This window comes from Prinia subflava, chromosome 11 (assembly GCF_021018805.1).
Source record: "Prinia subflava isolate CZ2003 ecotype Zambia chromosome 11, Cam_Psub_1.2, whole genome shotgun sequence".
NCBI lineage: Eukaryota > Metazoa > Chordata > Aves > Passeriformes > Cisticolidae > Prinia > Prinia subflava.
The window spans coordinates 16,799,146-16,826,431 of NC_086257.1; the positions used below are offsets into that span (position 1 = coordinate 16,799,146).

Here is a 27,286-nt window from a genome sequence, read left to right on the forward strand (position 1 = left end):
CTCCCTGCCCAGCCAGGTGCTAACTGCCTGACCATAGGGAGCACTTAGTCATTGCTGTCAGTGCAAGGAATGTCTCTAGAGACAGCCTAAAACTCACACTCTCAATGAAGAAAACAAACCAACCCTTCAGAAGACTGAGTATTTTAAACTGTTTTCCCTGCCAGTCCTGGCTGCTTTCAATCTAGACTTCAATAGCAAGACAAGGAATTTGCAATTGGAGTCATGAGACTGAAGGTCTCCCAGGCTCCAAGGCTGGTAATTGTCCCAGACAGGGGCTGCTGGTTCTGCAGTCACGAGCAGATTGGCCCAAGCAGCTCCTCCTCCTGGGGGACTGCCACAGAGCACATGGGGCACGAGATTGTGCCCCATCACTGCCCACAGCCTCCCCTCCTGGGCCCAAGGCAAAGGCTCCATTAAAAATGAAAGGCAATTGTGCGATTCCCCAAGGAAAAGGAGAAAAGGCTGGAGCTGTTAATGAGTACAATTAGTGTTGTAGTCAAGCAGAATCAGAGGAAATAATTAGCTCCTATTGTTTCCGTGGCATCCAAATTGCAGCCACGCTGGCTTTCCAGGCAATAACCCATCATTTGAGGCTCACCCCGGAGGACAGGGGGTCACTCCCTGCCCCTCTTGTGGTCACAGCTGTCACGCAGCAGGCTGGGCAGCGGGCTGGGCCATTGCCCTCTTCTGCTACACCCACAGGGGGCCCAGTTTCCCACGTGGCCAGAGACTTGCAAACCCCAGTACACACCAGAAGCAGCCTTGGCCCTGAATTCAGCCAGTGCTGCTGGTTCTCCACCAAGACAGACAGAGGGAAGGCAACTGACACCAAACATCTCTTTGTCCTGCTTTAAGGGAAGCTCACATCCCTCTTCATAACAAATAGGGGTGGGTACAAGGCACTTCTAAGATGGGAGTATAAAGAAGAGGCAAAGACAAAGCAAGAAGCCTAGAGAAATACCACTCCACTGAATTTCAGACAGAGCCAAAAAATGAGACTGAAAGAAACAAAGAGACCCAATAATTTATTGGCAGAACTGAAAAGGGGCATTTGAAAACCACAGGGCTGACTCTCAACTGGGATGCTCCTCCCAGCTGCAGAGAGATTTATAATACTGGTATCCCTCAGCAAAAGGCTCTGATGTTGAGGCAGAATCCCAAAGATCCTGCATGCCACGTAGAGAAAGACAGGAAAGTGCTGCAAGATGCGGCCCCAAGGGCCCGCCGCTATTTGAAAGGCTGCCTCCCGCCCCACTGCTAAAAAAAAGTTTGTGTAAGACAAAATCGGCCTCTATTGTCACCGCTGCTGGAGGGCTGCAGATGGATCCTTCCCCCAGGGAGGAGTGCGAGAGTGGCCCATGAGTCCCTTCAGAGGTCGGAGGGCACTCTCAGTGCTTTCAACACGGAGAGAGGAGCTTAGTGCCAACTCTTGTTCTCACAATGTGATTTTTGTGTTTCGAAAGCTTGAATTATCCCTAGAAAACAGATGGAAGAATAAAAGTGGTTAAAGATGTGCATTCCTTCAGACCACAGCATCTCCCCATTCTCCCCACCACAGCTACCAGTGTTGCCATCCCAGTACATCATCAAACGCTTGTTAAATCTCCCATGCAGATCTTCCTAACTACAAACTTCTCACACAAGTCAGCTGTCACTCCAGAACACTCATAACAGAGGGAGATAGATCCTGGTTCATCCCCATTCAATGAGAAGAAAAAATGGTCATCTCCTGTGAGCAAAGGACATGATAGAATGTGGAAACCTCCCTGATGGATTCTGGTGTTTAAACAACTCTCAAGGTCTCTTCCTTACAAAACATTTATCTTGGGGATTCTGCTTGGAGCACAAATATACTATCAGACCAACATCTCCCTGCCTCTGTCCCTCGTATTTAATCAAAATGTCAACAAGTTTAGCTCTCTGATCTCTCCTACCTCAAAAGAGTATCTAATCTGAGAAGGGTGTTTCCCTCAAGTTTAAACAGAAGAGTTTCTTCAGCAGCCTCTACTCACTCATGAGTACAGCCACAAGGCTCAGGGAAGGAGTGCTGGTCTACAACCTCCCTCAGTGCAGTCTCATGGCACTGCAGCGACTGAAGATGGGGCAGGTTACAGAAATCTGTTATTGCTTACTGCCAGCCTGTGAGCAGCCGCAACAGGCAAAGCATATTTCCACATTAATAGGTGGTGTGTTGGAAACAAAGGAGATAACAATTACTTGAGAGGATAGGTTTGGCAGCTCTTCCCATAAATAGGGATAGGCCTGTAAGTTGCCCAAGCCAAAACACTTAGAGATGCCCCAGGACATAGCACACCAAATGGCTGAAGAGCAAAGGCAGTAACTTCAGCAGCAAGGTGCTGTGCAGGACTGTGAAACTCCACTCAAACCCTTGAGCTATCATTGTGTGCTGCCAGGAGCTGCACAGCAGCTGTACCAGCACAGGCTGGAACACCTCCAGGAGGTGGGCTGGAGAACTGCAAGAGCAGAGGGAAGTAAAAACCACTTTTTTAGAGTTAAAAAAGTTCTCTGCTATAACATGACAGCAAAAAATATGCTGGAGGCCATCTGCAGAAGACTGGGGTTCACCTTTGCACTTGCCAGAAGAGCAGGTTGGGCTGCCATTTGGGAATGTGATTCAAGATTCATTAACTGGATTCTGGTTAATTTGCAACAATGGTTTGGCTTTCTATCCCACACTGGACTTTCACCTGTGCCATCTACCTCAGGAGGACAGCACACTTCAGGTAGCTCTTTAATGGACATTTTCCCTACATTTTTCCTCCCTTTGCCTTTATTGGGATGCCCCAGGCCCTCTTCTCACCCCTGCTCAGCACAGGGCACCCAATACAGCTGAGAGCTAAATGAACTCTGCCACTGTTTTCCTGTACCCTTGGCACATTGGCTGCCTTCAGAGCCTGGTATGTCATGAAGTGAGCTGGTTTCCTCTTCCAGAAGGACATGTGAATGTCATCTAACAATAACAACACTATCAAGTGCCTGTGTAGTATTTTGTAAACACTGATCCTCACAAAAAGCCAACCTGTGAGGAGAGAGAGGTATTATTTTCACCCATGACTTGGGAGCAAGGTATGAGAACACTGCTTGCTCAATGCTGTTGAGGGAGGTTTTGGGATTCCCAGCAGCTCCTCAGAGCTCAGCTGTGTTGGAGCAGCTGCATTCCACTGCCCAGTTATGGAAACTGGGCAGTGTAAACGCCTCCTTCCAGTAGATTCCTCTGCTCTGGCACTCAGCAATCCAGTGAGCCCACTTGGCTACAATCAACCCAACCCTCACAGCCAGGCCTCTTGCTGGCCCTTAAAGGGCTGCTATCAGGGAAGTGGGCACTGCAGGGAAAAACAATCTGAGCTGTGAGGCTCCCAGCAGCCCTGGGCTCACCTTGGCTCTTCTCTGCACATCCTGGCTGCCACTACCAGCACTAGAGGGTGGTTGTCTCTTTAGCCACAACATTATTATTTCTACCTACAGTAGCTACTGGGTGTCTTCCTGAACAAGCTTTTATTGACTAATTAGATTATTCTGTTTCTTCTGTTAAAGAGCTGTGTGTCAGGCCCCAGGTGCCTCTCTCAGTGTCCATCACCAGGACGTGCTTAGGATTTATTTACCACTCCATACCTGCTTACAGTCAACCCTAGGCAACACACCCAAGCTGACGACATACCTCTCAGCCTCCTGGGACTAGGTCTGGGATAAAGTGCCTCATACAGAGGAAGGACACATTAGCAAAATAGCATACAGCACCTCAACAGAAAATGCTGATTTCTAGTAAAAAAAAATTTAAAAATAATTTTGACCTTTGGAGAAGAACAAATAGCACAATGGGCCCACCATCAGGCCCATAAGGCAAGAGAACATGCCAGCCCTTGGGAAGAAGATTGGAAGCTGAGAGGTATGCCATAAAGTCACATAGGAAGAAAGATGAGGCCCTACCCTGCGTGTGACAGAGGGAGGGGGAGCGTTCGATCAGCGGCCACTGCTGTTCACCAGGCCATGAAACTCCTCCCAGGCCCTGGCAAGCCAGAGGAAAAAAAAAATGAAATAAAACCCAAAAAATAGCACTTCAGATCAAAGGCTTCTTAACTTTTAACGAGAGCAGAAACATTCAATGACGTTTAAAAGGCACTTGTCTTCAGAGAGCAAGGCAATATTCTCTGATAGCCCTAGTGGATAGAAGCATCCTTAAAATCCAGCCAAACATCTGACAGCACAAGGCAGCTTTAGCGTTCTGCACAGGCATGAAGCGTTCCCACTGGCTGCTGGTGATAAAGCCACATTAATACCCAGAGACAGGTATGACCTTCCTAGTCACAAATGGAATATCCATTTCCTATTGCTCATAAAATAGCCCATGTTACGTCTTTCTGGGGGATTATCACATTCCTTGGCTAGTTAAACTCAGCCAGTTACTGGCCTCATGCTTTGCCACATACTGCATATGCAGGTAATCCCCCCAGAAGGGGCTTCTTTTAATGCCACACAGCTTAGTTCTTACAAAATTCTTCCATCAGGCAGCAGAATCCAATTGTTATCAGGAAGTCTCATTTCCTATTGTAAACCTGTGTTGCTAATGACAACCCAGTAAAAACTATTTGAAATGAAAATGTTTTTAGATAAGTTAGAGGGACAGGCCCAACACTGCATTCCCTGGTGGAGAATGTTACTGACGGATGAAGGCAGCAGACTGAAAAATTGCTGTCGGTTTTATGAAGGCAGCATACTGAAAACCCTCTCAGGGAAAACATGCTGAGGTTAATGTGAGCATGAGTATTATCTTCTGGGATCAGAGACATCAAAGAACCTCATAGTTCTCTGTGCCCAGCAAAACAGTACTGGTGCCTACAGCACATGCCAAGCCATTTTCTGAAGCCACAGAGTCCCATGGAGCTGGAGGGACCTTAAAGAGAACCCAGGTCAATCAAACTCAGACCACCCTCTAGATTTTTTTGCTGGTACTTCTCAGCTACTTCACATTTTGTTTTGTGCATTCCCTCATCAGGCCACTGTAACACAACAGGAGAGTCCAGAAATGGAAACCCTGTTAGTCAGCACCTGTGCCAAAACCAGACCACCAACCTGGCTCTTATCTGAGCCTCAGAATCAAGCTCCCAAACAGCATTTGCAAAAGCAGCTCAGGTGTCACATGCTCTTTCCCAGCAAGTCATAGCCCAAATAAACACAGAGACCTCAGGGTTCAACAGCCTCTCTCCAGAAGAAAGTTAGGGAGGAGAGAAACTCTGAATCTGAAGCCCTCTTAGTTGTTGGTAATCTTTGCACATTTCCTTGTCAAAAAGTCTCCACCTTCATGTCTTCCCTCCAACCTCCCTTGTACCTCTACCACATCCCCATCACCCACAGTCACATCTCTCTCTCCTCTCCCATAGCTCTCCCAAACTTGTAACTTCTCAGCAGAAGGAATACAAGGGCAGATTACTTGTTAACATAATTGATAATTTATTACCCCTTTCACACTAAGAAGTTCCTTGTTTCAACATCCCAATAACATCATGCATAGTCCTTCATCTCTGTCCTCACAGACAGAGAGAAAAAGCTCTTCCAGCCAAGAATTTTTAATTCAAGACCCTCATACATATTATACTACTAATGACTCCAACTATCTGCTGACTTGACTGAAAAAATCCACCAGGATGTGTCTGCCCTAATGTACCTACACTACACTAGGAGAGCAAACTGCTCTCATTCCATACTGAACAAGGCTGCCAGTTAATTTCATCTGGCACAATCTTTATGACCTGTGACATGCCAAAGGCACAGTGCCAGAGAGTCTAAGGGGTTATTTTTATGTATAGACATTTTTAGTACCTTATTGCCATACTGTCTGCACAGCGATCAGATACTCAGTGAATTGATCTCCAACACTTAGATTATTCCCACTGAACAGAGGGGAAATGGAAACCTCAGCAGGCTAAATAAAGCCAGCCAGAGCTGCTCTTCCACACTCATTCCTGACCCACAACTGTTGAAACTTCCTACCTTCTTCCCAATGCCCAGTCAGGACCCAGACAGGGCTCCCTTTAGCCCCAGCAAGTAAGTTGGAGGAAAAAAAATGAGAAAAGAAGCCACTATCTCCACAAAAAGAAAGAAAGGGAAAAAAAAAAAAAAAAAAGGAACAGGAAGACCAGCAAAAAGAGGAAGGACAATCGTAGTTGCTTCAAGGGGCTTTCCAAATCATCCAATCATTGTGCAAGCAGCACTAGCTGTTTTCTGCAAATATCCTTAACTGAGTCCTAGCAGTTTGCCTCCAGTATTTCTCTGTGCAACCCTGCTCCTTACCTTCTCCTTCCCCAGCTAAGAAAGGATTCAGAGAGCTCAGAGTGCACTCATGGTACCTTACAGAGGGCACTAAGGTCTGTCTCTTTTGCCAGCCCATGAGGAACCTCCCAGCACACTGACCACTCACTACACTCTGCAGGTGTCCAGAGCAGCACAGCCTCTTTCTGAGTGCTTCCCCTGGGATTTGTTCACAACCAGAGAAGAACTTTGTGATTAACAGCTTAGAAAAAAGATCTAGGATAGTCTTCTAGCCTGAAATAATTCTTTCACCTCTCTGGCAGTACCTGTGGCAAAGGTAATATAACACAACTAAATAAATACAGCTAAACTGACCTCCTTGGAAAAGAAAGCCATGAAATAAATAGCTTATAGGCACTTTTTTTGTAAGAGACAGGCCACCAAGATAAGGAAGCCTTTCACAAAGTCATGGACACTTCTGAATAAAGCATATTATGTTGATGGAAAATGAATAATGAATCCATCAATTCAAAGACCAGGTCTGTGCAAGTGCTCTTAGACTTGCAGCACCTGGAAACATTACTGGAATTGGAAAATGGAGTGATAAATGAATGAAGCCAGTATTGCAGAGACTCAGGGGAAGAGAACAGCTATCAGATCTGGAACCTCACTGATCTGTTCTACATTTTATTCCTACTCTCAGACTTGAATGGATGAGGGTGAAACAATGCAGTTCTAGAGCTGGCAAGACCCAAGGCAACCTGCCATCCCCTGACAGGTATCAGACAATACGTGTAGAGGGTCCCCTCTGCAGATCATTTCTCTTCAGGCAAGGTTAACCCTGCCTGCTCCATTTAAGACACAGTCAAAGGCAAAGGTGACACAAGCAGAACAGCAGCACTGAGGAGCTCTCCCAAGGTTTTGGAAATTAGCAAGTAAATGGCAACCAGTGATATAAAACCACAACACTTACAGGATTAGCTGAACTCTACTGTGACAAGGAAGACCTCACAAGCACCCTACCACCAGCTTATTCTCTCATAAACACTGATCTTCTTGCCCAACACCTCCCACTTCCACAGGGATTTCTCTTCCAAATTCCTCACTTTTTTGCCATTCCTCTCTTTTTGTCCTGAGAACCTCACCCCTGTAGTCTTCTTACAGTGCATTATTCCCTTCATAGGATATCCTCTTGTTTCCTACCTACAATATAATCTGAGGCCATTTCCTCCAACTGCCTGCAGTGAAATGAACCCAGTGCCAGCTCTATTAAGATCAACTATTCTTCTCATTTACTCGAGCCATCCCATTAGTTATCACTGGTGACTTTGAAAGGAAAGGATAGTTTTATACCCTGCTCAGCTCTCACTGCAGCAGGCACTTACGAATAAGCAAAGCTTTGTTTTCAGAAAAAGCAGCCTTGCTTTAGAGCTGACAGGACAATCCATAATGTCACACAGTAACCAAAGCATTTCCACACCAGCCTGCACAGTGGCAACCTGCTGATGGCCACTGCTCTGGTCTCTCCTGGCACTGGAAGCAGTGTTGCTGAATTTGCCTGGGATTCCTGGATGGTATTGTAGGTGAGAGCTCCCAACAAAGGAGATGGTCACTGACCACAGAGTTATCAGCGTGGAAAGGAAAGGCTGATAAGCCCAGGCAAGGCAAAGGTATACACAAGGCAGCCACAAACTTCATGCTGCAATGCTCAAAGTCAAATGTCAAAGTGATCACTTCCCCTCCAGTCTTCTCCCAACTGCAGATACCTGAGTATTTTCAGTGGCTTTGCTGAGACATGGCCAGGCTGTGGTTGGCAACATTCTGCTTTCAAAAAAACACACCTGCTACGGCAGCAAAAGAGGTTGGGTTTTTTTCCTTTAATTCCAAGCCACAGGAAGTACCACTGTCCATAAGTCACTGTCATTTCTGGACCTTGTCACCTCCAAGGTTAACAACACTGATGAACTGAACCTATTAAGTGGTTCACTGCATCTGAGTGCTCCTCTCTCAGTGCACCTCTGAGGGAACAAAGAGAAGCAATTTCTCTCCTGCTACCGAAACAAGGTAGCCCACAAAATGTCACATATGTTCTCTTCAGGTGCTCAGTGCTGTAATGTCTAAGCTACTATAAATCCCCTGGAATTAAACAAAGTCCAGGAGATTGTTCTAGCTCTCCTAGCAAGATTGGAAATTCATACAGACTAGGCTGACCCTTCTACTCGCTGGGATTCAGGCAGCTTGTCAATATCACAAGCAAGAGAAAGGACAAACACAAGAAAATTGCAATGAAAGATCTGCTTATCTAGCTAAATGCACATGCTCCACCACCAAGAGCAGAGAGGACAGAATGCAGAACAGCTCCTAGGAATAGCTGTGACGCAACAGGTACTTTTCAGATGCAGCTTGGCAGCACCACCACTTTCTGAAACAAAGGGGCTGCAGCCTCACTGACAACTCATGAAAAATGGTGTCTAGAAATGATTTAATATGAAATGCATCATCACAAAAGGAATATACAAAACCTGAAACACAGGGCTCAAGTTCCACAGTGAGAGGCATGCTAGCAATTTCTACAGAAGCATTCATTTACAGTGTGTCAAAAGCTAATCCAGGTCAATTCACTTCCTAAAAGTCGAGGTTTTGAGAAATGCCTGTTCTTTTCTTGCTAAGCATGCTCCCTTCCCTGAAGCACAATCAATGCCAATCAAACCCCGCACATGAGCAGAGCTCTAGTGGAGAGATGCAGCCCATACAAATGAAAAACAAGCCCCCCTCTAAAGGCAGCCCTGACAAAGCCTAGAGCACAGCTCTTCCATTAGAGCTTTTCATGAAACACAGCCAGAGTGTGAATATAGAGTGCTGGCTGGAAAGCCCTCCCGAGTCATAAATCACATGGTACATGTGCAGCATAAGTGGAGTTTATTCATGATGGACAGTATTTCAACAGGACTTGATAGATGGGCAAGGAAAAGGAGCCAGACTTTATGGAGGATAGAACTAGTTACACAAGAGATTCTTTATTAGTGAGAGAACCTTAATGATATGAAGCTAAGCCAAGCAGAGTCAGACTGAAAGCTGAGGCTGTCCTGCTCTTCTCTGTCACATAGCAGTCACCATCACCTCTCTGCAGCTGCTGCCCCTTGCTGCCTGCTGGTACCAGGCAAGAGAGGCACAAGAAGTTGGTCTGTGCATCACTACACAGAAACTCCACTGACAGCAGTTCTGCTCTGAATTTACACCAGTGGCACTGGATGGAGATGCTGGAGAGCACTGCAATCAGACTGCTGCAGCTCAAGCAAGGCAATGGGAAAAAAGGAGCTTTCATAATGCCCCATGTGGCAGAAGGTTAACTGCTTAGACCTACCTGACTGGGACATCATCAAAGCAATTCCTGACTAACCCTCCTACCAACAGAAGAATGAGTGGGAGACAAGCCAGTTGGCCTCTATTTAAGAACTGCTCCCAGCTGTAATCTGAGCTACTAAACTTGATATCTCCAACACCTGCTATTCTCAGACAAGCTCATTTTGCACCACATGTCATCAGCATGAAATGAAACTTGGATGCTATGCAGGAAGACAGGGCAGCAAGCATAGCATGCTACATTGACGTAGGGAAATGAGGCCACACTACTGGATGCACCATCACTCAAGGCCTTACACCTGCCAGAGCAAAACCAGACATTGCTATAGTAGCATTCTCTGTGCTAGGAAGTGCTGGTGGTGATAGCTCACAAGGGAAAGGCCACATCATTCCCATTCTACACTTGCTACATGAACCACCACCACAGCTTAGGACAGCTGGCTCCAGGCACAGCTTTTACTACAGAGACTGAGAGAAGTCAAACACCTCCCTGCTCTCACCACAAAGCCGCATCACCACAGTCTGCAGTCTGCTGCTGCTGAACAGGAGTAAAATATTCTGTTGTGTGTCCACATGAGCACCTTGCGATTTCCTTACGTGGACAGTGTCCATAGTGCCCTCTCCTGGCAAAAAGTGCATGAGAAATGTCAGTGGCAAAATCACAGAAAAAAAATCATCTCTTTCCCTTCTCTTTCCCACACACACGGGAGGGAAGGCTACATGGAACACTAGATGCCTACAGTGAAAATCTAGTTTCAATGAGAATTCTGTGTAATTACTAGTGACCCACACTCAAAATTGGAAGCTAGCTGTCTCCCAGAACCAGGATTGATCCCATCAAACTGTCTGACAGCAGACTGATGACAGGGTGATTATGTGGAAAGAACAAGCCAGCATGATGAAAGTCATGAAAGATACTCGCACCTTCATTACAGGCAAGATTAGAAAGCTCTCTGCCCCATCAGTGTCTTATTCATTTGTTTCGCTTCTTTTTCTGTGTGCACCTTTTCAAGTATTAATTTAACCAATATGATCTAATCAGTGTATTGGTTTATAATACACTGAAGAAAAAAAGAAAAACAACATATTACTCAGCACTAACTAATACCTATATATGCAATTTTTTGTCACTTTGTGGGAAATAAAAGTCACCCTGAATAGCCTGATATTGTAAGCTATAATACATTTATTTAAAAATACAGCTGTGCTCTCTGTGTACCACGATCTTCTAGTCTTGTTAAAGAGCCTCTGTCACCAGGGCCTAGAAGACTTAATATACGACGTTTATTATGATTAGAAATCATTTGTACAGCACTGTAAATTCACACAGCACTTTCCCAAGACCATTTATAAGTCTAATGGCACTATAAATCCCTGTTAGCTTCCGCACTTTATTCCCCAGAATCTCTATTTATTCAAATGATTCGACAAGCCCCCACTGCAATCTCGCCTTTGAATACATCAAGCCACAGTCCCACCCTGGACTGCCCATCACCCGATCAGGCTGGGTGGATGGCTAATATAACCCTGAATCACACATTTAAAAAGAAAGAGGTTTTGCTCACGGAACCAAACACCCCCAACAACAGCATGACAACAACACAGGAATTTGGCTTTCCAAGCGTGCTGGCAACAACTGCTGCTGTTTGCACTTCAGTTTGCAGGAACCGCCCTAACGCACAAAAGCACCTCTGCCAACGCCTGTGCCGTGCACTGAGCTGCTCAAGCACACATGCACCCTGCAGCACCCCCCTGGCCAGCACACGTACTTGATGCTATCAGTGTGGGTTTTATATTCCATGATGGTGTTGGGAGGTAGGTTGAGCACTCTTCGTAACGTGTCGCGTATCCGGGCTGTCGTGGCCTGGTCGCTGGCTGTCTTGTTCCATATGGAGATGATGTCCTCCTGTGGAACAGCACGGGAGGCAGGGCTGAGCACGGGGCTCTTGCTGCAGCCCTGCCACACAGAGGCACGTGCCAGTTCCCAAAAGCACTCACCTGGAATCGGACGGAGACGACGGCCCCACAGATTTCTTCCCCCACCATGAACTGCTCTCCCAACATGGCCAGAATGAGATTCTCCCAGCACCGTGACGCTAAGCCCTTCCGCAGACGGATAATCCATTTACCACCATTTTTGTTGGCATCATCCTAGGAAGAGGGAAAATAAATTGATTTGTTTTCTCCTAGCTGTTTTTCTGCTACCCACAAGACAGCAGAGTCACAAACAAGAGCTGATATTGATTAGATGGGGCAAGGAGGGTATTTTCAAGCAAAAGTATTTTATTTCACTTCTCCCCCATATAAGCAGAGACAGAGGAAAACCACCTACTTTGAATACAAAGTACTTGAAACAATGGCCCTCAGAATTCCAGACAAAGTTATATGCTCTGATGACTTGAGTTCTAGTGTTTTGATCCCACTAGCAAAGACTAACACCAGCCTACCAATCTGCACAAACAGATCCAGAGGCAAGGACTTCAAAACTACTAAACCTGAGACTGATTCCCCAGTTGTCCAATCCCCTGTATATGGAGTTCTGTTTGTAAAACAAGATCCCTGTAAAACAGGAGAACCCCCTCATCACAGAGCATGGAAGGCCAGGAAAGAGTTTGCAAAACGGTATTTTAAAAGGAAGCGAAAAATTGATAAACATTTTCCTTCCACGCTTCCAGGAATGGGCTCACAAGTTGTGTTAAAACAGAAAGGACCATCCTGTTCTCTGAGAACTGCTGACATTATCACACATCAGACAGCTGAATGTTTGCTCCAGACTGTGGTGACCCAGGGAAACAACCAAAATGAAGGGAGAGAGTAAAAGGAAAAGTTTATGCTAAGCATCCAGTCTGTCACCTCAATATTGTGATTCTGTATCCTGAAGCTGACAAAGAGCTGGAAACTGCTACAGCCTCCCCTGCTCCCCAGAACACACATCTATGTCAAAGAGCAGCTCCTCCTCTGTGCTGAATACTATGGCATTCTCTGGTACAACACAGGAGCTGGGAAATCTTACAAGGTGAGAGGGTAACAAATTCCATCCAAAGCTGAAGACAGAGAGGTAGGAAGAAGTCAAAGAGGTGGCAGTTAGGAAGGGCAAGGGAGGACAGGTCTAGGACAGAAACAGAGAACAAAGGATGACTCAGAGGGGACTGCACAAAACAGGACATCCCTCTCCAAATCCCCAGCAATCCTATCTGCCAAGCTGGGACACACCTTGAAGATGCCAAGCAAGGCAGCCCAACCTTTCTTAATGAAATAAAGTTAATTTTATTTAAGCCTTATAGCTTCTCTAGGGCTCAGATAAAACATTTGTCTGCTCTCTCAGAGACAGCAACTGCTAAGGAAGCCATCCTGAGGAAACATGGAAGCATCAGCATAACAGCAGCATTCACTTGACTCCTACTCTTCAGGTATGTGCTGGACTGAAAAGGGAAAGTGTCAGCTCCAGACAAACCTCAAAGCATGACAGAAGCCCCCAAATCAACACAAGTTCTAGGAATGTGGCTGAATCCTGTGAGAAGCAAACTGGTTTCTGTCAAATACCCTTGTTTTCCAAGTTGTGAACATCACAGCCTTTACACTGCGAGGTGGGTTTAACTCTTCAAAGTTTCCACAATGGGCACCAGAACACAGTGATATTGCTAAAAATATCTCAAAGGTGGCTTAAGCAGGTTCAAGGCTACAGAGAGAGCAGTGATTGGGAGGCAGGTGCTGTATCATGTGCCTTATGGTTGTTGTTAGTTTTCTTTCAGGTTAAACAAGCTTCAGTTCAGTCAAGCATTTGATTTTCCTTCACTAGAATAATAATGATCTGCAGCCCAGTAAATCACCAGGGAATATTATGCTTAATGCTTCTGACTTTACCAGAAAAGGCACAGATGGATGCAGAAAAAGATCAGAGCTACACACAGGCACACATGTACCTACAAGAATGACAGTAACTAAGGATTGGTTTGGAAGAGGAAGAAACATAAACAAAGCCCTACAAAGCATGCAGCAATGGAAGGCCAGAAGTGAGACCTCAGGTCATCTTCTAGAAATAGAACAAGGAAATAGGGCAAGAAGTAAAAATGCCAAAGAATCTCTCTACCTTCATCTTAAAATGTATACTTTTAAGTATATGCTTCATAGAAATGCTTCAGAGAAATTGTGGTATCATTAACTTGGGGACTCTCTGGTCGACACACTGTCTGAGGAATTTGCTCACCAGGAGTCCAAAGAGGGTTAAACATTTCATATAAATAGTATTTGCAGTAACCGGCTATAAAACACCTTGCTTAAAATAATTGCTAACCAGGGTCATATATAAATTTCTCAGGACCAAGCAATATAATTAGGTACTTCAGAGAAACACATAAAATCCTCATATTGTGAATGCTATTGGTCATTGCTGGAAGCAGGCCAGGAACTGGAAGAATGATTTGCTGGGCAAAGACTGTTTAAAATTTCTTTTAACAGATTTGGATATAAATAGAAGCAAACTAAAGTGCCCTGGAACAAAGACAAAAACATAAAAAAACCCAACAAAAAAACCCCACAAAAACCAAACAAACACTAAAAAAACCTCACAAAAAAACCCCAAACAAACAAAAAAAATCAACCAAACCAGAAACAAGCCCCAGAAAAGAAGGAAAGCAAATAAAAGGCAATGCTGTTTTTCCATTTCCAGCTCTGTGTGCATGCTTTTAACCATATGTGCCTCCTTGACTGAAAAAGGAGGGTTGGTTTTTATGAGCTTTGTTGAATCCCACCTGGAGAGGTCCAGTCCTTCCAGAGGAAAGCCCTGCACTGCTGCCACTGGAGGCAGCTACAAGGGGCAAGTGCCCATAGGAGGCACAGAGCTTAGATGGGGTACCCCCTCCACTGGCAATGGCAGTTCAGCAACCTTTGTGGGGGTGCAGCCAGAACCTTCCCCATCCTCCCTCTCTGGCAGCAGGACTCTCAGGTTACACGGGACAGAGTTCTGAGGACAAGTTTACAGGAAACGCAGACAAAAGAATTTCACCCAAGAAAATCTATTGGAGTGCCATTTAATGACAGGAGTCCCTCCACTGTAGAAGGTTCCCTCCAGAATACTGTGGGAAAATATCAAGGCAGAAATGAGAGCTCCAACTCACCTCCCACATGGGTTTGATGCCCTCTTTGAAAAGATGGAAGTCACTGTGGCCTGTCAGGTCCCCAGGACGTACCATGTGACTGTAGAACCGCCAGAACTGTTCCACCTGCAACAACACCAACCACACAGTGAGGCTGCTCAAACTGTTCACAGTCCAGACTTCTACAGAAACATGCTGCCATTTTTACACCAGCTCTCCAGAGCCAATTTCCCCTCCTCTGTTCTACTCTCCTGTCACCAGGGTGTTGATTAGGCAACACAAAAGGCAACAGTAGTGTCAGAGCTTGGGTGCCTGTTTCTGACTGGCTCCATTAACAGGTGACCACTTGAAACATTCAACAGGTCCCTCCAAAGTCACTCAGTGTTTGTCTGAAGAAATCTGCTAAGGTAACGGCTGCCCTGGAGAACAGTTCCAAACGTATCTTTTAACTCCTACTGCCTAAGCTTTCAATAATTGGATATGTGTCAAATGCATCAGCTACAGCCAAGCCTCTTTACCCTGCGTAACCACTGCTCTCTGTGACCATGAAAACTGCAGAAGCCTTCAAATAAGACTTTTTTTGTATTTAATTTTACTGTATATGGATTTTAAGACAAAACATACATTCTGGTACTAGTTTAAGATCGGGAGGCACCAAATACCTCTTACTTCCTTTTACAGTCTGCCATGGTACACTTAGACCACTTCAACCAGTTCCATTCTGGGACCCCTGTGTCTGCTTGAGACAATCTGACTGTAAGGCATGGGACTTATTTTTTATAGTTCTTAAAAGTAGCATATTTATCTTCTGAGAATCTCTGGGTAAGAAAGGATTTGAGAGAGGATGGATCTCTAAACCAAAACAAGGCAGTGGAAGAGATTATATTAATTTCCATATTTTAAGAAGACTCTGCTCAATAAGACAATAGCTATTAAGCAGACCAGCAGTGCAGCTGGAGGGTCAGACATCAAACCAAGCACTTTATCAGACACCTTAATGACTTGGTCAGCACTTGGAATTCCAGTCCAATCTGTGACCTCTGCCATCCAAGCTGGAATTTGCTTTTATAGCCAATAAAATTATGAACCAAGACGGAGGAGGGGTCAAAGCAATCTAATTTTTCAGACACATCCAAACATCCATGGGGAGATCATACTCCCACAGTGAGGGAACATGCCCTCTAGTGGTTCACGTTTCACAGCTTTTAGAGCTTTCCACATTTTTATGCAGCCTCCAGAAGGAATAAAGGGCTGTTTTTATAAACTCTCATATTACAGAGGATATGTACTGGTGATCAAAACTGACATTTAAAAGAGACCCTGAAAAAACTGGGCAAACACCAGATTGAAAAGAAAAAGGAAGAAAACAGCCAACAGATTTCCTGGGCTCTAGAACAGTAATGGGGTCTTGTTTTGCTTACATGTCTTGGGCTCCTCTCAGGGCGGGTTTACTCTGCCAGCACCACACAAAAACCCATCACCGCCTTTCCAGGACACGCTCAAGTTTATTCCAGGCACAAGGAACCACAGAGTGGAACGGCAAAGGAAGAGCAATTTGTCTTTTAATGAACTTGACTGCAACATCAAACTGCACCTTGTCCATCATTTCCAGACAGACAACAGGCCACCAGCGGCTGGCAAATATGGCATGCCAGGTGCTTATTCAAACACTGTCTGTGTGGTGGGGAGTGTGTGGGGGACAGTACTGAAACGGGATAGAAAAGCTGCTCCTTCCTTCTCTTGGTCCACCCATAAATGAACTACATGGCTGCTTTTTTTTTTTTGTTTTCCATTATTATACCAGCTACCACCATGCACAGAGGTCAGAGGCAAAGTGCTACAGACACATCCCTGCTGTCATTCGAGAGCTCGTTTGCCTTGGCAGATCCCTCACTGCCACCACAAGCAGCAGTGCCCTGTGTGTGCACAGAGCCGGCACACAGGGACCAGGCCAGGACCACGCCATGCCCAGGGGACATGGGGACAGCAAGGGGACACTCACGGAGGCGAAGGTGCCGATCTGTTTGATGTTCTGCTCGTAGCTCTGGGAGCTGGTGGGCCGCCCGGGGGTCCGTCGGGAGTACCAGAAGGTGTAGTTATACTGCAGGGGGTGCTCAGCCGGCCCCGGGACCACAGCCTGCAGAACAGAAAAGCTTGCTTACCCCTTGTGTGCTCCTCTAAAAAGGGGAATGGGAAAAATCACATTTACAGCACATAAAAGCAACCATTCAAGCCGTCAGAGGCATCATTACTTAATTTTTTTTAATCCTGTGCCTGTCTTATAGGAAAAAAAAAGGACAAACTAAAAAGGGAAATGTGAGACCCTTAAGTTTTTCAAATTAAGAGAAAAAAAAAAGACACTCTCTTCCTCTGGGAAGGATAAACCCCACTGATAATGAATCATGATTCAAATGCAATTAAAACTCTGGTGACACAAATTGCCTTAAGCAACCAACACCCTAGTGCTCTGGGAAAATGAATCTAAGAACTTGTTTTGTCAGCTTTGGCGGAACCCATCACCAGCAGTGGGCAGCAATCACTTTTCAACTTCCAAAACTCTGATTTCTGATTAAAAATACTTCTAATGAGCACAAAAGAGGCTAATGAGAGCTCATTAGCCAGGAGTCAAAACTTACAGAGAAAACCCCGATCAAAGCCCTTATCTTGTACTACTTGATATTGTTATATGAGCTACCAGGGCTTAAATCTCTACTTTACTCTTGACTATGGCAAGTTTACAAGGGTTGCACTGCTTCAGACAGAGCAGTTTTCCTAAACACAAGATGAAAAAAAACCCCCAAACCAAGAGAGATATATGCCTTATGCATTCTTGACGAGGCTACATTACACACAGGGACACATCTTAAAAGTTTTTTCAACAGTGTCACAAACATTGCCTGCTAAACCACTGCTGTCCTGTCAGACAGGAGACCTCTCCCATATTTGTTTTTTGATGAAAATAAAGCTTTATTTCTCATTTCCATTCAAAAGCCTGGCAGGGTACCAGCTATGTTAGTGAAGGGAGCATTCACCCCTCAGATGAGAGACCTCCAAGAGTGACATAAAATTACTGAAATCAAACGTGGTCCCTCTGTCTTCACTGCAGCAGTAACTGCACTGAGACCACAGCCCTCCAAGACATATTTTCCTTGTCCCTGAACTGAAGATTGACTCCCTAGCACTGCCACATCATGCCCTGGTAGTGGAGTGCAGATGCCAGCACCATACCTTCCTCTTGGTAGTACTCTGTGGCTTCTCACGATCATTCTTTTCCTTCTCACTGTCTTTCTGTGTGTTATTTTCCTCATTCTGGTCATGGTCTCCGCTATCATCATCTTTCAATCTGGTAAAGAAAAATAACAAAGAGAGCTATCACACAGGTGAGAAGGTTCATACCAAGGCCAGGCAGTTCTCTGCTCCAAAGCTCCTCTGTGGTACAAGGGCCACCATAGTTTGGAAAGCTACACTTGACAACCCACACAGTAAAAACTACTTCTACTTTTATGCCCATCACAGGCATCTTGGGCATGCACTTTTAAGCTGAAGTGAACCACGAAATAGCTTTTTGGAACAAACCCAAGCAGACTGTGCTAGATACTAGGAAATCCCAAACACTTGTTACGGTTCCCCACTATTCAGGGGGCCTACATGAAGACCTGTCACTGCACCTCTGCTGACTTTTGCCCACCCCGCTGCCCGCGCCCCCCAGCATAGCAGAAGCAGCGCCTCGGGCGAGCAGACACCGTGCCAGCACCCAGCACCCCACAGGTCTCTCCGTCCGCCCCATTCCCTGCGAAGGGCCGGAAAAGGCGAGAGACAAGCGGGGCCACGAGGAGGCCCGCGACTCCCCGGTGCGGGACTGCCGCCGGCCCACCGCCCACACCTCTCGGCCCCGCGTCCCCTCGGGGCCAGGCCGGGCCCCGGCTGCACAGACGGGGCTGTGCGTAGCCCCGTGACTCATCGCGTCTCGCCCGCCCGGAGCCGGGGCAGCAGCGGGAGGCGCCGGCGGGGCTCGGGGCAGTGCAAGCCCCGCACCGGGGGCCGGTCGGGGGCGGCTCGGGGTGACACTCACGCGTCGAATTTGTTGTTCATCGTCGCTCGCTACCGCCGCCACCCCCGTTCGCCTCAGCGACTTCCGCCCTGCCGGGTCCGCTACCGAAACTCTTCCGCCGCTTCCGGCGGCTCCGCCATAACCTCCCGCGTTTCCCTCCGGAGCCGAAACACCGCGCACGGCGGGCGGGGAAGGGCACGCGCTGCCGGGGTTGCCCCTCAGGGCAGGGCCGCCATCTTGGGTGTGGCGTTGCTGGCGCTGGGGAACAAGCCAGAGAGTTACAAATTATTCATACAATTAATTTTGCTCTGCTAAATACATTTTGAGGAATCAGTTATCCTCTTCAAAGGGTTTTCCGACCCTGCCTCCGGTGACAGGGAACCCCAGCTCGACGCCCTCCCCATTGGTCCTTCATGTACAGTGAGGGATGGCACAGAAAACGGGAAAAATGTCCCAGTAAAGAGCCTGCGAGCTCCTGAAGTGATAATGGACACTTCACAGAGGATAAGGACGATAGTTCCTCCTTCAGCATCTCCTTGTACTTCATTAATCTGTTGCCACTTTATGAGCACAGAGTCTTTTCACAGTGCTTTGCAAATCTCTGACGACTAATTTCTTCTATATGTCAGGGTTAGTAAATAGAGTTCTGAGTGCTGTAGTTTCTGTATCAATTTGTGATACGGAAAGAGTCAGAAAATTCACTGCCTATGTAATCCAGGTACTCATGCTAAGGAAGCAAAGCAAAGCAAAAGCTCCATATTAAATCACACAGTATTATAACTTGGTGTAACTCAGTCTACTTAAAACTTATTTATGCTAAAAAACTAATATCTCTCATCAGTCTGTCGATCAGGAACATGAAAAAAAGTATTCAGCATATATATAAGACACCACATGTCCTCTGCCCTATGTGTGTGAGTGTATTCCTCCTTGTAAAGCATGTAACGTTGATATTCCTACCTTACTATTTGAGAGCAAAGGCAATGGGTGTCTCAGCAATATCCCTGAAATCCCAGAGGTACAACAGAACAGGGAAAAGGGCTCCCCAGGTCCTAGGCTAAATATCCTTACCAGTGGCCCTCCCATCCTGTTGTTTCACAGGGTCAAACCTGTGTTCATAAACTTAGAAGACATGGAAAATTATTTAGAAATAAATAGTAGCAGAAATAGTTCAAAATCTCATAAAGAATTTCCTGGTTGGTAACAAAAGCGATCCCTAAATGGGATCTGTGTGCTCTGAAGACCAAAATATTTCAGTAGTTTACCAAAATATTTCAGAAAGAATGTGCTACACAAATCACTATGGAGACCCGCTCAAACAAAGATCCTTTTCATAGAATCAAAAACTAATGACTTAAGTGGCCAAGATATCAATCACTCTTTTGAAATTGACCAATGCAAGTGCCAAGTAATTAGTATGGGGTGAGAAACAGGGTCACACACTGTTATTTCCTACTTAATAGCTTATTTAGAAATTATAAGCCACTCTTAAAGATTGATTTTAGAGCACCAGAGGATGCAGTAATTACAGTTATCAAAGTTAAAAAAGAAAGAACATCACTAAGCCCCACTGTAGTGAAGGCTTCACAGTGGTCAAAACCCCCGACTTGTATCTTGATTTTCTCCAAGACATCTTCCCCTAAAGCCACGTAGGTCTTACCTATAGGGATGACCACCTAAATTAAGTTGGATACAGATTTAAAGTATTCTGCTGGTACAATAAATTGCATATACAGCCAGTATTTTTCTGAAATCTCTGTGGGGTTTATATTTAGCTTGCACCAGTCTAAAAAAAGCCAAAGGTTGTTATACTGGTACCTTTACACACAGACCTAACTCTTGAAATCCTGTATGATAAAATGGTAAAAGTAACATCTCTGCAACAAGAGAGGGCAACTGAGTAAAGGCTTGTTCACATAGCACGTAGATAACATCCAGCATCCTATTCCCAGTGAAGAGTTCCTCGTGAGCTGTTCAAACTCACCTTTGGGTAGTTTGGCAGTCTGAGACAATATGTAAACACAAGATGTGATGCCTGACTTTGCTTTGTCTAAGGGTTGTACCCAAAGCTTAGTGGCATTAAGAGACCTCAGTGGCAGGGAAGCCTTGCAGAGTGGTGTCCTGGGTCCCCAAAAACCCTGGGTGCATTCGTGCTGCTGTAACACAGTCTCTTGTAAAACTGCTTTTGCATATGGCAGGGTTATTCAGTCCTTATATTTAATTCCACAGCAGGGACAAATGACAGCATCTGACAACTCTTGGAGTCATTGTGAATTAAACAAAAAGGACTAATAATGAGCATTCAAGAATTGTTGATCTGCAGACTCTATGCAGAAACTCAAAATTCCCAAGCCACCTTACAGTGGAGGATCGGGGCAGCTGAGTCAACATGAGCCATGAGCAAGGACCCAACACATGTAAGTGCAGCTACACACATTTCCCACCTTGCACTCGCAGATACACCATCGTGGAGTGCTCAGCAGAAAGTAAAGGTGGTGTCTGAGCCCACTCTGAAGAGCTCTGTGGTCACTGCACTCTGAATGTAGAGAGTGTGTCACCCTCTGCCTGCAGATAGGAGACAGGCAGTGAGATTTAAGACTGTTTTAACAGCGTAACAAATTCCCAGCAATAGATCTGTTTTTCATCACAGGCTCCATAGTGAGTTGGTGGAGCTGGTAAGACAGCAGATGTGTTGTTCTGTTGAAAAATATGATCTTGCTGAAGAGGAAGACAGCACACAGTAAGTTTTCTTTCAGTCTAGAGTGGACCAACATCACTCTCTTTATGTTTTAGGTTGAATTCAAAGAAAGAAATAGCTCAACAGTCTCTCATGAGGGAAGAAGAGGAGAGGAAGGAGGAGTGCTGCTGGAAATACTTTTACTAGAAGCATTTGAAATATGTAGCAGCTGCCTAAGAGACAATTACTAGTTACATTTAACATCTCATTCTTGCATGCAGCAATGAAATCCTGTGTCTATGCAGACACCCAGCTCTTCTGGTGGTGCCTGATCTCAACCTCACTAAGAGTTCACAGAACCTGCAGTGTGTCACTGCCAGCAGCCTTCTCATCAGCAAAGTGCCTGAGGACCTCAGCAATGACAGGGAACTGTCCTGGAGCTGCACCTGGAAATACAAGTAGGGGAATACCATGAACATCTTGGCTTCACAGAGCACTTACAGGCTGAATGTTCACAGCTGAACTGTGCCCAACCATTGCAATGATCCACATTTGTTGCCTGTCTGACTATAGGAAATGCATGACCACTTAATTGTTTTAAAAATCATCTCATAGGGAAGTGTGTTAAGGATGACCATTACCATACATTTCTAAATTCCCTGCTTTCCACTGGTAGCTTTCGGATCTGGCAGGTTTAAATGCCCTTAAATACAATTTTTCCTAAGTTTTTTAAGTCAAGTCTTTCCCAAATGACCTGTTCCTTCCTAAATTTTAAGTCAGCACTTGTCTGTAGTTCTCAAAGCCACATTCATGTTAGCTTGTCCTGTTTGTTCTGGATGGTTCTTGCAGCCCAGTCTAATACAGGAAATCAGGGTTATTACAAAACCCTCCAAGGCACAAGTTAAGAGGAAAAACCTGATTCTGGCCCCAAGGCAAATTTGATGCTGCATATTATATGTGTAAAGTCATGCCAGTCTCTCTGAAGAGAGCTGTTACAGGAGATTCAAGGGTCTGTAGGCATAGCAAGCCAGGAATGGTTACAGAGGGATCATTCTTGAGAAAGAAGGGAGCAGCACTGAATGCTGGCTGCAGCAGAGTTCAGGGTTTATTTAAGAGCTCCTCTTCCTCTCTGTGCCTTGGCAAAGAAAACCACTCCATGCCACAGCTCACTGAGGAGTGCTGCCAGGTGTTGATACAATCACAGGGAAGCCCTTGCTCACCTGAGGCCAGGAGGTGCCATGGAATTCTGCCATGGCCTGGGATCCTCTGAGCAGCCTCTGGCGTGTGACAGCCTCTGTAGTGAAGCGATGTCCAAAACGCTCATCCTTTTGATGGCAGAAGGGAGTAGAACAGAGAGAGCCATGCCTACACATAAAGCAAGCTGCATAATTAACTTCTTTTATAGGCTCTGACCCTTTGTTACACTGAGCTCTTGATTTGCATGGAATTTTACAAATAGCTGAGACTGCAGGAAACAGAAACAAACTAGGGGATTGTTCTTCCAGCACCTTTATAATGAGTGGGGACAAAACTTCATCCTACAGGAAGGTGCAGAATTAGCACAATTTGGGAACCTCTTATCTGTCACTTTCTCCCACAAAGGGTTATCAGGAGAGCAGTGAGTCAGATGTGATATCCTGGGCTCCAGTGTGAAAGCATCAGGTGTGTAAACCTATCCTCGAACCTGCTGCAGAAATTGCAACTTCTAGCAGAAAAAGCAGGGCTGGAAATAAGGAGAACGAGTCTATGTCATGTGCACATACAGATCTGTATTTCCCCTCTTCTCTGACAGTGAAGCAGCAAGCTTCTTCCTGCACCCAGGCTTCCAGGATTTTCTTCCCTAGTCCTATCTTTCTCAATCATCAGCCTGAATCATCTCTGCTGCTTCTAGATGTGCCCAGTGGCACAGATGACACCTTCAACAAAATGGAGAAGGACTGGGGAGAGGCATGGGACTGGTGCAACCCTTGGTATTGACTGAGGAAGGGATGGGAGAAATTTCATCCTGCTGTCAGGAAAAAAAAGAGGCTGGAATCATGTTTCACTATTAGAATCTTAAAAGGCTTTCACAGTTACTAATGCATTGGATTATTATTTATAGTGGTCATTATTCATGTGTCTGCAGCATGTGTAGCCATCAGTGCAGCAACTGTGACACGTTACCCAGAAACATTTTAGCAGGATTCCTCCATTCACGTAGCCCACCGGAGGTGATTGATGGATACTGCAAAATCATAAATCCTGCTTTTATTATCTTTCCATGTTTATTTGTTTTCCAATCCTACAGCCTTTTCAGTGTATCAGTACTTACGCAAGGCCCAGCCTCCACCATTAAAGTAGGAATTATAGCTGTAATTAGCAGGCACAGCCATTAGATGGTAATGTTCACTCACTGCTGTGCTGGACGATCTGGTGAGGCTGGTGGGGCAAACTTTTCCATCAGTCATTGATCTGGAGTTTCTCTTTGGAGATGTGTTGAGTACCCTGAACAGTCTGGGAAGTATTTAACTCTTACAGACCCTTCTGATTGCCAGTGGAGTTTGGGTTTTCAGTAGTTCTGCAAATCTAATCTCTGGCAACTATAAATTAGAGACCAGTTTTAAACTCTTCGACCTGGGTAGTTGAGAAAGACTTAATTGCACAGAGGGAGGGAAGACAAGATAGCGTTACCTTGCACAAAGATTTGTGATTTCAGATAGGAACAACATCAGCTAGCCTGTGACTGTATGGGATAGGAGGTAAGGATTTCTGAACATATGTTTTAGAAATTTAAAAGTATAAAACAGAGGAATGAATAAAGATTGTCCCTGCACCATATGCAACTATATACATATTTATGTAACTATATATATAAAACGTGATCTTTTTCTGAGCACTTGCAGCACTTTGATAATGTATGCTGGACACTTCAAAAATGAAAAGGCACCTCTTTGCTCCAGGGATATTTGAGGAACTGGTAAAAACACAGCATTTGTTAAGCTGTTAAGAGTCTGAGCACAGTTTCAACATGTGTTGAATTCTCCACTGGTAATGTGTTGCTGAACTCAGAACATCTATTAACAGGACTGCATCTCTCTAGATGCATATGCAGGCCTCCTCCTTTGCAATTTTTTGAAACAAAGATGTAGCCAGGGATTCTGGAATATGCTGACTATACTGAAAATGCATCCAAATATGAACGGGTACCTGGCTGATGTCACTTGCTAGGGAACAATGGCTGTTTTCCATAAGGGACAGTAATTTGAAGGATGGTTTTCATAGCAGTTGGAGCCCAGTATTTTACCTTAACAGCCCAAGTAAGGTGGAAAGGGAAGAAGAAACAAGTGCCTGAATCCTTGAACTGGATTCCAGTTGGTACCCAAAGAAACAGCAGAGCCTGTTTTTTCTTTTGTACACAGGAAAATAGGGAGCCTTAATAATGCACTTTATCTCAAACATGTCCTAGGCTTGGGGACTCAACTCTTTATCAATATAGGTATATTTCCCAGGACAGACAGAGATAAGGGCATAGCCTGAATCCTGAGCAGGAATCCTTCCTGACTCATCTTGGCAGATGCAGTGTGTAGGCCATATTAAAGATTGTCAGTAACATTCTTAATGTGCTTCTACACTGTCAAACAAAACAAAAAAGCCACAAAAGCAGTATGTTGATACTCTACCCTACCAAAGAGTACAAACAATGTCACCTGGCTGCAGGTCTGTGCAGCTGCTCACTTATGCAGTTAAATGGATTAAGACTTTAATCCATCCACTTGGTTGTTTTGCAGTGCACGCTGGCTCTGGTGATTACTGACACTTCCAACACACCCCCAAAACCAGCAGAACTCTGGGGAAGAGGAAATTTTGTCTCAACACGACCTTCAACTTCATAACACCACAGGTAATATCACTTTTCTTCATCGTTTTCCCTTCATTCCTCTTCTCAACAGCAAGGGCTGGCCTGAGCAGTAACAGCTCTAGTGAGCTGCAGTCTCACCTGCTTTGCTGGTTCTACACTGGCCAGGTCAGGCCACTGCCAAGGAGCATTCCATGGCCTTCCATTCCTTGTGCCAAGACACAACCAGCAGTATTGCCAAAATAAGGGCTACAGAATTAACTCCTTAAGCAAATAAACTTATGCTTTCTGCTTCTCATTGAGGACCATTGCTGGTTCTTCCTGTTTCCTTTCCTTCCTCTTTGTAATTTGTGCCATAATAACAGGATACCTCAGACTTTTTTTTTTTTTTTTTTTTGCCAGGTGACTGTTCAGTGCTTCACATCACTTCCAGCTGTTGCTACAGGGTCGTTCAACTCAATACTAGTCCTCTCTAAAGTCCATCAAGGAGACACAGGGCTTGAAGGAAGGAAAGCTCATAGTTCAGACTGAAGCCAGGAACGAGCAAAAAGCTACTTTTACATTCTAGCCAAGGATACATTAGGAGCCTACAGCTGAAATATTCATGAAACTATAAAAAGCACCAATACCTTCAAGAGCGTTTCATGGAGAGTTTGGAACTCCAGTGTCCACAGCTGGTTAAGGGGACAGGTGTCAGTCTTGGAGGCAGTTTCCTTTAGGCCCTCTGGATGTTCAGGAAAATCAGAGAAATACATATACAGAGAAAAACAAAAACACACACAAAAAGTTGACTTTTAGAAAACATTGCTGTTCTCATGTCCCTCCTCACTCTGTTGTGACCTGCTAGCCCCAGAGCCTGCAGCCCCCAGATCCATGCTCCCACAGGCATTAGCGATGTTGGAGCCTTTAGACAGCCCAGGAAATTAGTCTAGTCTAGTCCCAGGCAGAGGCATCTGGGCAGCAATGGAGTGTGTCCTTTCCACCATGCTCAGAGTGAGCAGGAGAATGGATCAAGTGAACTGAGGGGGGTCCCTTTTCAGCTCCCACAGTGAGAACAAGGCAGGTACCCTGCTCTGGACATTGGCTTGGACTTGAAAACCTGATTCAGTTCCCTGCTGTGCTGCAGATTTCCTCTGTGATCCTGGACAAGGTGTTTAATTTAGTTTCAAGTTAGAGACAGCCTGTAATCTACCTGTAAGCAAGATGCCTTGAAAACAAGGAGTCCCATCCCCTCATTGTCCCTTTCACCAGGGTTGGATCCAGCCACACAGAGCTATAAGGTGCTGGATTCACCTGGCTGATCTGGTGGAAAGCCTTTCAGTTTTAGTTGCAGTAATAGTTTTCTGCTGGCTCAGCAGTCTGAACACACTCACCTGCTGGCTGCTGCCTCACTGAGCAGAGTGAGAACATGGCCAAGGACAAAAGTGGGCAGGACCACCCCTTTTGGCAGGTCCACCTCTTCTGGCAGACTCACTGACCATTTTAGCTGCAGCACAGGGCCCTGGGCTGCTACTGTCACAAATACATTCCCAGTTAACCACTCCAGTGACAGTAAACAGAGAACTACCCTGTACGGAAATTATATTACACTCTCTAGTTGATTGTTTCCTTCTAATGCACTAAAACATCCTCAGCTAATGCCCTAATAAGATTTTGCAAGTATAAAGTGTATAGATGGCTCAGAAATGAAGAGACATAATAATGGGAGAACTTTATGGAAGACTGAAAACAAATCTAATGAATTTGTTATTCCTCAGAAACATTATGAAAGACAATGAAGCATTGCAAAATACTTCTCAAGAGCCCAGGAGTTGCCAGTACTGTTTTCTCCCCCACATAAAACCTTTTTTGAGAGAGAATCTTTAGCATCAGGAATCTGAAGGACATTCAGGGGCTCTGCCAGGGCCTGGAACACGCTGTACTGGTGAAGAACAGTGGTGGCCTGTAAGGAAGGTATTCCTTTGATCCCATGTTGCAGCTGTATGTTAAGAATGGGA

At 45.3% G+C, this 27,286-nt stretch overlaps 1 protein-coding gene and 1 long non-coding RNA gene across 3 annotated transcripts; both read right to left on the reverse strand.

Annotated features, from left to right (window-relative positions):
• Positions 1-1,005: 1,005 nt before the first annotated feature.
• On the reverse strand, positions 1,006-18,957 carry EIF4E2 (eukaryotic translation initiation factor 4E family member 2). Of its 2 annotated transcripts, XM_063408315.1 has the most exons (8): positions 18,799-18,957; positions 17,955-18,069; positions 16,729-16,863; positions 14,748-14,852; positions 11,629-11,781; positions 11,400-11,536; positions 3,949-4,027; positions 1,006-1,475 (listed from the first exon to the last, which is right to left on the reverse strand). In XM_063408315.1, exons 1-7 carry the CDS (start codon positions 18,816-18,818, stop codon positions 3,982-3,984), a joined length of 711 nt encoding a protein of 236 aa, XP_063264385.1. In that variant the 5' UTR covers positions 18,819-18,957; the 3' UTR covers positions 1,006-1,475; positions 3,949-3,981. The 2 variants fall into 2 exon arrangements, with proteins under 2 accessions (XP_063264385.1, XP_063264386.1); XM_063408316.1 differs by lacking the exon at positions 3,949-4,027.
• Positions 18,958-21,467: 2,510 nt separating this feature from the next.
• LOC134556095 (uncharacterized) lies at positions 21,468-26,986 on the reverse strand. The gene is made up of 3 exons (XR_010081557.1): positions 25,919-26,986; positions 22,675-22,819; positions 21,468-21,900 (listed from the first exon to the last, which is right to left on the reverse strand). It is a non-coding gene; the product is annotated as an uncharacterized LOC134556095 (long non-coding RNA).
• Between the last annotated feature and the right edge of the window lie 300 nt (positions 26,987-27,286).

Coding starts and splice junctions, on each gene's coding strand:
- EIF4E2 (XM_063408315.1), bottom strand. CDS start 18,818: ATGAACAACAAATTCGACGC. Junction 16,864..17,954: donor AGAGTACTACCAAGAGGAAG/GTATGGTGCTGG, acceptor TCTGTTCTGCAG/GCTGTGGTCCCGGGGCCGGC. Junction 14,853..16,728: donor AGATCGGCACCTTCGCCTCC/GTGAGTGTCCCC, acceptor GTGTTGTTGCAG/GTGGAACAGTTCTGGCGGTT.